General features: G+C 40.3%; 2 protein-coding genes across 2 annotated transcripts; one reads left to right on the plus strand and one right to left on the minus strand.

Moving 5' to 3' along the window:
• Window positions 1-423: 423 nt before the first annotated feature.
• Window positions 424-6487, plus strand: LOC103769631 (thioredoxin domain-containing protein 11-like; the record flags this gene model as incomplete). Its single annotated transcript, XM_008936847.1, has 2 exons — window positions 424-504; window positions 5866-6487. Coding segments are annotated over 2 exons (703 nt in total), but the record flags the coding sequence as incomplete, so codon positions are not given.
• Window positions 6488-8976: 2489 nt separating this feature from the next.
• Window positions 8977-9240, minus strand: SNN (stannin). Its single transcript, XM_008936846.1, has one exon. The coding sequence runs from the start codon at window positions 9238-9240 to the stop codon at window positions 8977-8979; it is 264 nt and encodes an 87-aa protein (XP_008935094.1).
• Between the last annotated feature and the right edge of the window lie 2945 nt (window positions 9241-12185).

Consider the following 12185-nt stretch of genomic DNA (forward strand, 5'->3'; position numbering starts at 1 on the left):
CCTTGTAAGAAACAAAGTAGTTTACTCCCAGAACTACTTGACAGGAACATATTTGTAGAGCTGTACTTAAACAAATTAATGAATACAAAAACCCTTTGGTCTCACATTGAAACTGTTAAGTCAGTTTGTTTCAGAGAAGGAAGGTGTGTACATAATGAACGATTGTGCAGTTTAATTGCTGAGCGAGAGCACGTTGAATACTGTACATATTTTTCTAGGGAAAAAAAAAGCACAGATATTTGTTAAACTGAGATTCTGAGTATCTACAATTAATTCTGCTGACTTGTATGCCTGACACACATTTAGACTTACTTCCTCAGATACTTGAATTCCCTTCTTCCCAGTCACTAAAATGGCATTCTACAAGAAAATACAGATTCTTCGTCTGCTTGTTCTCTTCATCAGTGTGTCTTTTCCTAACAGAATTGATATCACTCGAAATGACCTCCCCTGGGAATTTATGACAGACCGTCTGCCAACCATTTTATTTTTTCCTCATCAGAGGTAATGTAGTTCTTTTCCCTGTGGGTTTTTAGCTTTCATTTTAATGAGTTATAATAATCTGGTTATATGTTTCAGTAGAGAGAAAAGCCACCCAGTAATTTGTTTCCATATATGCATTCTTTATGCATATTCTAACTAAAAAACAAACCAACCAACAGACATGGATAGCTGATGGTGTGCAGACAGCAAACATTCTCTCCAAAGGTCATTATTTAGTTGTATGTAAGTCTGTATTTATGAACAACAGTTTTACTAATCTTAACCTCCCTCAGTTAATTGTCCTTATTATTTTGTTGTATTTTAAATTATTATTTTGGTATGGTCCAAATAAATTAGTGAGTGACTACAGCAAGGGGAAAATTAGGAGATATAATGTAGATGATGGTGCAACATAGATGTAGTGCAGCTTGTATCTAATTGATTCTAACTGGATAAAATAAGAGAGGTCTCAGAGAATGTTGTAGGGGGTTCTTGCAGTAAAGTGCAGGAATTTGCTTGCTATGTTTTTAATGAAGAGAAATTAAAAAATAAGCGCAGATGGAGAGTAAGTAATCCAGCCAAAAGTTAGTGTCTTGTAGGAGAACAAAAACTTAACAGTCCTGATGTCACAGAGGCAGGGCAGATAGATTGTTAACATGGTTTTGAAGTAAAAAATCTGGCTTGAAAAAAAAAAGAATCTGAGTACTAAAGAAGGGCTTGTGCATCCTTTGGAAATACAACAGTGCTCCTAAACTGTGGATTTTTATTTCTTTGTCACTCCTTTGGGGTCAAATGAATATGATGTAATCAGAGGGACTTCAGAGTGTTCATTGCTCCAACTGAGGTTCTTTCAAGTTGTGTTTCTCTCATTGTTCTGATGTTTGGCTTTTGAGGGGAATGATACAGTCTTCAAGTGACAGCCATGCTTGGCAATAAAGTTATTTCATGTAAGAGTTCCCTGTGTAACCTAACATTGTGGTTACTGAAATATCTGTTTTCTTTGTTAAAACGACACTTACTACTTCACTTGCACATAAATGCATTTTTTTTTTTTAAGTTCTAAAAACCAATTTTTGTTGAAACAGCAGAGACTTTAATTGTCTTTAGTGTCCATAGGCCTATTGACTAAATCCTTTATAGCAGTAACTTAAGAGAAAAGTGATAATTACACAGCATCTGCTTTTACAGATACTATAGAATTACATGGTGGGAATTTGTGTATATTGTCAAAATGTTTTGGTTTTCATTCTGCCTCAGTAACAAGTGCTGGACTTTTCAAAGGAGAAAAGTAGCAGCAGATTTGTTGGCTTTCTAGGAGCCTTGTGTTGTTTCTTGAAAAGAGAAAACAAATGACACTTCAGTGGCAGTTTAACACCTACTGAGGAAAATACCAAAGGAGATTAGCAGTAAAACAAGGTGTACTGCTGTTGAAGTGAAACAATATACAGCAAGCAGGACCTCAGAGATAGAGCCAAGAAAGAAGAGTGTACAACAGGGAACTGTATTTTCAAAGAGACTACTAGAATTAAGAACAATTTCTGGGATGACAAAAGCAAGCAGGGTTGGAAGAATGGAATTGATTCATGAATGAATGAACAAAAAAAAAAGTAAGATAAAGGAGGGTGGGGTAGAGAAAGGCACAAAAAATTGGTCAGGAGAAAAAGGAACTCTAAAGTTTGGGATGTAAAAGGGCAAGAGAGTACATTTAGGACTGGAATGGTACCTGGACTGTCATACAATGGTCCTGAATCTTATTATTCCTCTGCAGCAGGGAGAAATTCTAAAATTCAGTGTCAAACCGGTGTCATTTCTGATCTGTACAGGTACACACAGTGCAGGCACATCCAGCCTCTTAACAGACTTGAGGAACAAGAAAGAAATATTAGGTGCAAGAGAGCCACAAGCTTTCAGAAGTGCTCAATTTATTGTTTCAGATGTGATTTTAGTGCTACATCTATTCCCCGTGCATTTAACTTGATTTACCTTGGGTTTTGTTTTTCTTTTTTTAAAAGATTAATATTCAGTTGTACACAATTACAATTTTTATAGAACAGAAATGAAAACAAGTACTGTAATAAGTAACTGCCTCCTTGCAGGGTAAAATAAAGAAGTTGATTTCCACTGTTCTCCCTCAAGAACTGTTATCAGCAAATGGTAATTCAGACTGTTGGTGCTGTGCACTGTTACCTACCACAAAAATCTTTAAACCTGTGCCTTAAGTTTTGCAAGTCTAAATTCATGTTTTAATACAGTACAGAAATAATTTCATATATATTAATTCTGAGTCACCCTCACTTCCAACTCATCATCTCTCGTACTTTGTGCAGTAAGCCCTACAAATCAGCCTGAGATCAGGCTCCCTCTGCCACAGTCCTGCAGCTCAGATCTACTCCTCCTCTGTTCCTGAGGTTAACTGAGCAGGGACTAAGTGGAGTAGTTCCAAGGTGTGTGCCTGTCTACATAACAGCAGTTGCCTGCATCTGCTGCTTAGCAAAAGCTGCAGTCCTCATTGCCAGGACTCCAGCCCAGTTACCTGTTAAGTTTCACAGATTCCACTTGGTCTCAGTTTTGTGCATTTTCCAGCATTCAGATACTTTACCTCTCATTTGCACAGTCCATTAGTTCTAGCTGGCTTGAGTGGCTACACACAGAGGCCCTGCTGGTTTAAAGGTGAGTAGTTGCAGTTTTAGTTGAGATGAGCCACATGAGTTTTGGGAGGTGTTGAAGACAATGGGGACAAGTAGTCATCCTGTGCTGTTGTCTTCTACTCGGTTAGGTCAAGTGGCATATACTGAAGACTACTAGACCTAACCAACCATAGTCACAACCACTGGAATACTCGTGTGACTAATTTTAGGGCTGGATAAAGTTAGAAACTGTTTTCCAAATATTGTCGTGGTTACGGTTTTAAGACCACTGTACTAAGTTAATGAGCCCAAACATACTACTTGGAAAGGAGTCAAATGACCTTCCCTCACACTTCTGAGTGAGGATCTAGTTTGCAGAACCATGTCTTCTAGGGGACAGAGTGAGTGTCATGCATAACATAAAGGTTTTTCTGGAATTATTTTAAAGCATAGCTTAAGCAGGTTTTAGAGCAATAGAAAAAAAAATACATGGTAAATGAAGTTTCTGCTAATACTTACCATCTTCCCTGTGTTCCTACAAAGTCCTGTGTTCCCTATTTCTTTTCACATTTTGCCTTAGTCTAGTCTGTTTTATAAAGCAGCTGGAGACAGTCTCTGGAGTGACAGACTTTATTGTTTTAGTAGGGTTATTTTTGTAACGTTCCAGTTGGTTTTACAAAGGTACTTGGCTGTAGTCGTTTTCTCTCCTGCTTTTCCTGTCCAGTGCGTTTTATATTCTGCCACATCTTGATAATCAAGAAAATTAGGGTTTGATAGTATTTGAAAATTAGCATTTGATAGTAAATATCAGTTTTGGATGTGAAGGTGCCTCATAGCTTCCTGTGCAGCTCCTTATGTATTTGCCTTATTGAGACCATTCTTACATATTAACTCTGTTCCGTTTCTTTCCACCACATGCTGTTAATATTTTGGTTTGCTTTTTGTTTTAAATAGCCTTTTAGCTTTTCTGATTCATTCTCTGGGTCTGATCAATAGGAATGGATGATTAGCACAGACTATTTTGCTGAAATGGTCATGATTCATTGAATTTGGATGTGAGCTGACTGTCAGCTGAGAAACTGCTGATGGTAGTTTCAAGAGTAACTTGGTTGATACCAGAAGCCTGCAGATTGCTTATGCTTCTAGAAATAGTTTAATTTGGATGAACGGGAGCCTTATCTGTCTGAAGTTCTTGAATTACTGATAAAGTACAGTATCTGTCTTCTACCTGAAATGCAAGAAGTAGTTCTCAGTAAATTACATTAGCATATAGTTAGATCCCATATGCTAATGAGTTGGATTTCACAGAAAGCATTTTTGAGGCAACTGTAATGGGTAACTGAGTAATCACCCTGTTCCAGATGCACAGTGCAAGCAATTCAGAAACATGTCACCCAGGAGGGTGTGGAAGTCGTCCATGGTGTGTTGTACAGGTGCCAAACTTTATGGCATTAGGCACTATACTTGAATCTGGCTTTCCTGCTTTGGAGTAATTTCTGTTTGGGTTTATCCTGTGTCCTTTCTCTGATGTAATTAAACCATGTCTGAATGTATACTACATACCCTTAATCTGGTTATGAATTTGGCAACCAAACTAAGCTTCTCTGTTTTGATGGCTCTAAAGGAACAGGGAATATGCTTCTGACTGGCAAAGGGTGAAGACAATACAAAGTGATAAACTGTTAGCTAGCTTCCCAGCTAAACATACTGAAGTGTAAGTAGCTCTACTGCAAGAGTCAGGAGCCAGCCAACTCATGTTACATGCTGTGTAAAGGTTGAAGATGTAACTGGTCCAGAAAAAGAAGGTTAAAAGTTCCTGTCTGGTCCTGAGGACAGTTTAGCCTTCTTTGTTTTATGATAGAAGTAAGCATGTGGTCCAAAAATGGTAATAAATTTAACATTTGACAGAGCTAGAGGTTGTGTGTACCTTTTGGTGGTTAGTAGTCTTGAGGAAGAAATTTGGTACTTGTAGGCAGCTCAACTCTCGTGTCAGGTTAAGTGTAACAGTTTGTGCTGCTGCAGAAAGCAGTGGGCATACCCCCTGGGCCACAGGGGGAGCTTCAGGGGAAAAAAAAACAAACCACACAAACACCACAACAAACATGCACAACAAGTTGTTTGGTTTGCTTTCTTGATCACCTCAGTGGCATAAAAATTCAGAAGAGGAAGTACAATGATGTAGTTTGACAGCAAAAGGGCCTTGCTTCTGACTAAAGTGACTACTTAAAAGCAAACTGTGATTTTCTCCTCCTTAAAATACCCTTCTGATGTGGGAACTTAAGCTACTACTTCTAGAATAACATAGAGGCTCAAGATGGTAATTTCCCATCAGACAGCATCATACATCTGGACTTAACTTCTAATAATGTATATTAGGAACACTTCCAATGCTCTCCTTAAGCTACTTTAACATTTGTTATTATCTGTGCCCTCTGATCACACCATCTGTACTTCAAGCTCATATCCCATAACTGGGGTGGGTTTTTTAAGAGTAAAATTTATTTCCTGGCACTTGACAGAAATTTTGCTCTTGCACAAATGCCAATCCAGTGCAGAGATGCTTACAACACCTAGCATGGAATACATGTAAAAGGGTTCATTAAAAAAAAAGTGTGCTCTCTTTATTGCATGAGTTTAGGTTTCTCTTAAACAGATAAAAAACCCCAATAAGACATGGAGGTAAATAGCAGGTGCTTAGATAAAATTATCATTGCATACTTATCTGAAGAGTTTTAATATTAATTTGTCTTTCTAGGAAGGAACAAAGTGTGAAGTTCCCTGAAGACTTTCTAGTTAACCTTCCTAATCTCCTTAAATTTATTTTAAATCATTCAAGTGTTTCTTCATCAGAGCCCTGTACCAAAGAATGCCTACACAAAGAGACAGTTCAACAGCAAGGACACATCTCCCACTTAGAGAGAGAAATTCAGAAGTTAAGATCAGAAATCAATGCCCTTCATCAGGCCCATGACCAGCTTGAAGCACAGCTTTCTGAAGCTAAGAGAGAGGAACACAGACTACAGCAGCAAAAACACACACTGGAAAAGCAGCACAAGACACTGCAGCTCCACAGTGAGCAGCTACAGGCCACGTACGACCAGAAGCAGCAAGAACTATTAGAAATGGCTGAAAAACTTCAAGAATTAGCTGATGCATCAGAAAACCTCCTTAAAGAAAACACTCTGCTGAGAATCCTGGTGGCATCAAGGGAAGGAAAGCTACAGAGCAATGATGAACCTAAAGAATCCCTTCAGCCAGAGCAAACAGTTTCTGAAGATGTATCAGTTTCAACAACTGCTGCCACATTAGAGGAAAAAAGGATTGATAGTACAGGTATCATAGAGACAGAGCACAGTAGTGGAAACAGGACAGAATGATTGCTTACACAAAGTCAAATGATGCAGTATTGGGTAGGTATTTATGCAAATTTTATTGAAATTCATTGTAAATAAAGACTTCTTCCCCCACATGATCTAGAAAAAGAAAAATCAAATGGAATTATTTTTATATACTTGAACAACTTATTAGATACCCACATCTAAAGAGAAGAGGAGAATGGAAAACACTTTCTGCACTTTACAATTGCACTAACTTGCAAACACCTATCCATTTAAAGATGTTTATTTTTAGGAGCAGCAGTATGAAGCACCTTTAAGGATCATTTATTTTTCACAGGCTTTCTCTTACAGCTGCTAGAAGAGAGAGAAATCAGACCTTTGAGTTATACTTTTCCATTATTTCTGAAGTTTGCCCTTTACACTGCATTCTCTTTGCTGAATTAAAATAGATACATCTCCTGTAATCAGTGAACTTGACGGGACAAAGTCATCTTGCTACAGCTGTTCTGTTCTAGAACTTCAGCACTTTGTATCACTTTTGTATACCAGTGACCTGACTGTCTTTAAACCCTCAAGAGCCATGTGTGAACTGTTCTCTGCTGAAAACTAAAGAAAGTCTTACTGAATTAATCCTTTTCTCTTTGTGTTCTAAAAAGTGTAGAGTCCAGCAATTTAAGTGTATGGGTCTGGCTATACATGAGACTAGTATCTTAAAAAAAGAACTACACATGTGCCAGGGTAAGAACGACCCTCTGAATCAGCTGTACTCCAGATTATACTCAAGGCAACAGGAGCTTTTTTCCTACTGACAGCATTAATTTTACTTCAGATTATAGCCTCCAATATAAAGAAAAGGCAAAGGTAGCACTAAAACTGCAACTCAACATCTTACTGTAGATGAAAGGGACAAGACTTTTTAGATATTGTCTTGCATATTGTTATAGTTCTCAAGCTTGCTAGGCCTATGATACTTGGTTATTCCATATGCAGAGGGATAAGAAGCAAGTCTAATGCTTCCTATAGAGCTAATTCATTATTGGTAACTTACCTCAGGGAACAGATTTACAGTAGCTTTTTTTCACCTAGGCAATAAAGTGTTTATGCATAGCTTCCTTTGGCTACTGATTTTTGAAGTCATAGAGGACAGGTCAGCAGCCTCAAAGCACATGTGCCTACCCTTAGAGTTTTAAAATATATAAGCTGCCTTTGGTGGCTCAGTGTTGTTCCTTCTCCTTCCCTTCCTGTCTCCTCTCCTCCCCCCAACCTTTGAGGTCCAGAATTGCCCATTCAACACATCTTTTTACAGTTCCCATAGCAGAACCATAGTACAGAGCAGGAACTAGAACAGATGTGCTTATTTGGAAAGACTTTGCCATTGCTAGCTAAAAACATGTACAGCAATCTCCCTGGCCCATATCAATATCTGGTTTTGTAGGAAAAACTGAACTGTACTACTACAAGAGAAGGTTAAGAGAGTTATCTACAGGATACATTAACCGAGTTCTACAGTTGGCTCTTTGTAGACTAAAATGCCTTTTTAAAACAGGCTGTTAACACATACCACAACTGCTAGGTACACAAACAGAGGTTCTAGGAAAAAAAAATAATCATACTAGTTGCACTTAGTGCCAGCTTTAATAAGTAACTGCTTCTGCAGTTTCAGCATGCAGACCTACAGGAGAGAAAAGCCTGCTCTACTGCCCTTTTGAACTCTAGAAACCCTCTGGACCATCCCTAAGAGTTCAGGATCCATCACCAGTTCCCAGTTTGGAATCCATCAAAATGGCAGTTTCCTTGCAGTTTCCTTCTACATAGCTAGAGCTCTGCTCTAGCAGCCAAAAGCTTAACCTGCTTAGCTGCAACTAAAGGAGATCGCTTCCTTTCTTGTAGCTCCCATGTTTCCTCCCTTAACATGTTACTGAAAGCTTATACCTTCTTTTCAAAGAAGGTATTCTGCATCAGTCCAATAAGTTGTTAAAAGTAGGAGTTCTGACTTTATAGCTGTGCACTCAAGTTAGTAGCAGAAGCTTTAACTGCAGGTTTGGTTTTGAAGGCCTGGAATTCCATCTACAATTGTGGTTCAGGAGTACATAATGATAGGAGAGTTGCATCATATTCTTCCCATGTGCTGTGGAACAAAAAAAAAAAGCTTCTGGCAGCCTATTTACAGTTCACAGTTGTAAAGTAGTTCACATTACAGTAGTAGCTCCATCAAAATAGGCTCAGCTCAACATTCAAGTAACAAAAAACACTAGCAGTCTCTTCACACCAATATATATCCCTGTGTCCATTGCCAGCAACGGACATTATGCCAGGTGAGTCAGCTCCTGTCATAGGGGATTTAGGATACACAGTTGATGCAAAGTGCAAATTCTCAGTGCATGCAGTTGCCAACAAAGCTTATTTAATCCTCATCAGCGTGTTTTCTGATGAGCAGTGTGCATGTGACCAGGTTCTTCACAGTACAGGGATTCTTCTGCTGGTTACACACATCATAAGCATGGTCTGTGTACACGTGTTGCTCCAGGTTAGCTATGTACTTCTGTGCCATTTGGAGTTAGCTTAGCTTTCCTCTCCACACAAGGTCCTTTGGCAGAGTACTGCACCAGAAGAAAGGGCTCTTTGGTTTCTCCTTCACCCACAATGCTTTCCTCATCCTCAGACTGACTGAGTCTCTGCAGACGCAGGTAACACCAGCAGCCCAGGATCAAGGCACCAAGAGCTGCAATTGCAATCAAAATAACAATAACAGTCACCACCCCAGTGGTGGGGCTGTGATCCATAATAGACATGGTCAATAGTTCAGATCGTGTGACTTCTTTAAGGAGATAGTCTTCTGTCCTCACTGTCGGGCTTGCTGCATCCTCAGACTCCTGCAGTGGGAAAGAGACACTTGGTGAAGTTGTGCAGTTTTACCGCGTTCCACAACAGCGTATTCACCGTCGGTGTCCTCCACAGTGGCACATGACCCTCCTGCAGGCACTGCTTTGTGCCTCTCAGTCCTGCAGATCTTGTTTTAAGCTATTACTTAAATTGCCTTCCAGGATGCAGGTTTCTACATCAAGCTAAAGGAAATGAAAGCTAAATTTCAGCTATTGACATGATTATCAAGGTAACACATGGCCATGCTACTTGTATCTGGTAGCAATTTTTACTAGGAGACCAAAGATAAGATGCAGACACATAATAATACTGACTGCATGGAAGTTAGTTACACAGAGAGATTTAAGACTACACAAATGCTAGATGGTGGGTTAGCTCTCAAATCCATGACAAGGTAGCAGACCAGCTACCTTTAGTTTTCCTAAAGGAGTCCTACAAAAGCAGTACATTTGAGAGTCAGGAGTCTGGCCCTTTCAAAAATGTCATGTTCAAACATCCCCTGTACATACCAGGAGTTCTAGGACTGGTAAACTAATGGCAAAGTTAATTGCAATACTAATGTATTACTATAAGCCTCTCAACACACATCTGTTTAGAAGAGTTGACTATGTGGTAATTAACTCATTGAGCTGATAAAAACAACAGATGTTGCTTTATATGCATTTCTCTTAAGCAGTTGGAGCTAGATTTATTGAAGACTAAGAAACCAGAAGGGCAAGATCATTATTTTAAAATTCTGCTTCTCTTGATGGCTTTCAAACCACAGGAGTAAAGTAGTGCATTAGGTCCACACCTGAAATTGGAACAGAGGCAGCAGGCACTTCCAAATTCACTCCACTATTTAAACAATCATGTGAGCTTTGCCTTAAATTTCAAAGTTACTGTTTACAGAGTTGGTAGCTTTATGTTCCTTTGCTTCTAAGGGGATGTAAGACAAAGTCATTCATTACCTTTTGCTTGTTGCCACCCTGGCTTTTTAACAAGACAGATTCATGTAAGACTTTGGTAGAGACCAGAGCCAGTCCTACCCAGGAACAAACCTTAGAACATGTAGGAGTCAGGTTAGGGCTCAATACTACAATTTCAGGTACGACAGAGTCCCTAGTAGTGCTCAGGCCAGCTGCAGGCACAGGGTGCTGGCATTTCAGCTGACGCGTAGCCACTGACTGGCAGTAGAATAACAGCATCTTCTGCTACTCCGTGGGCCACGTACTTTTCCAGGAAAGGCTCTTGCTCATCATCCTTGTTGCAATCTCTCAGCTGCAAAAGCAGCATCTTCATACAGACCACTCAGGAGAAGTCAGTCTTACCCAACCTTGAGCCAGAACCATTAGCTGATTGCACTTTACACTGCACTTGACTCTCACGTTGACATGCTGGGGAGAACTCAAGGCAGTGCAGTATCTTTACCAACAGAACTCACCCAGGAGCAGTTCAGCATCAGTGTCATTAGGGTCCAGTGTCTCACACACTGGCCACATTTCCCACCCTGTAAACTAGAGCAACACATAGCTTGTAGTGTACCCAGTACAACCAGCCAAGTCCTGCAGACCCCATTGTGCCCAAGTAATGAAAACACTAACCACAGCACACACCCTCAGCAGAGGGGTGCACGCCCACTACAGCTGGAGTTGTGTATGGTTTTTGTCATGGTCACCCTGGTTCTTTCATGCTTATCCAACACAGGATGATCAGCTGAGGGTGATTAACAGTGACATTCATGTAGTTCATTTTCCTCAGGGCATGGCTGCACTGCAGCACTGTCTAGTCTAGCCACAACAGTACAGCATCAGCAGGAGAGCTTACCTTGCTCCTCGTACAGACACTGCACATGCACTTTAAGCCCTGTTTTGCAGCTTGCTCAATGGCTAGCAGCAAGGACAACCTACTAGCACTGTCTCCCTACAGCAGTTTGGTGCAGTACATAACCTCGCACTGGAACCAAACAGCTACTGGCACTTAGGAAATAGCTTTTAATACTGGAAAGCAGCATGAGGAACACTACCCCTATGCCAGACTTCAAGCAAGACAGCATCAGCTATATAAGGTATGAAGCTTTGCACATCACTGCCCTCTATATGACCAGGATCTTTTGGCAAGCTCTTTTCAGACTTCAGCATAATAGCTAGATTGGCACAGACCTTTGCAAGCAGGCTTGGAAAACAACTTTGGAAGCAAGAGCTAGATGTAGGTCCTTTGTTACCTAGAGCTAACATCTGTCTGGACTACAAGAGTGTTTCTCCCCTCCCCTTTTTAACAGCCACAGACTGCAGTGGTCTCAGTTTGACCTGGAAAAACACATGCAGGTCTGCAAGTTCCTATCTGAGGGAGGAACTGGGCTCTTCAAGTGTGGACACATCTGGTGAGACAAGGGTTTCTCTTACCAGGTTACACACTGGGCTCCTGCCAGGCCCATTTCTTTTGGGATCCCAAGGAGTATGGCTGGACCACTAAGTCCACTCTTTGGGACAGTTTTTTTTCTGAACAAAGCATGCACACAGGCAGTTCAGAGTGTTTACAAGAGGTAGGCATTTATTGCTGTCCTTATGGGAAGAGCTGCACGGTATTTTCTCAGTTATTCTTCACCGTTCTTGGACACTAGTGCTTAACACCACAATTACTGCTTAACAACACTGCTACTGCTTGAAGCTGAGAGGCAATTTAACCTCTACTCCACCTTTATGAAAAATCCTGATGTTAAGCTATACAGAGATCAGACCCAAGTCTCTAGTTTATTTCTCAGCAGACACTGGGAAGAACATTGCAGACCCACGTGCACTCCATGAGCGGGTGACTTCAGTCACTGGTAATTCCCACACAGCTGATGCTTCTGGAAGAGATTAAGTTCTACAGC

This window comes from Merops nubicus, unplaced genomic scaffold (assembly GCF_000691845.1).
Source record: "Merops nubicus isolate BGI_N331 unplaced genomic scaffold, ASM69184v1 Scaffold54213, whole genome shotgun sequence".
NCBI lineage: Eukaryota > Metazoa > Chordata > Aves > Coraciiformes > Meropidae > Merops > Merops nubicus.

Excerpts from the sequence above, each read along its gene's own strand:
- SNN (XM_008936846.1), bottom strand. The coding sequence starts at position 9,240 with ATGTCTATTATGGATCACAGCCCCACCACTGGGGTGGTGACTGTTATT.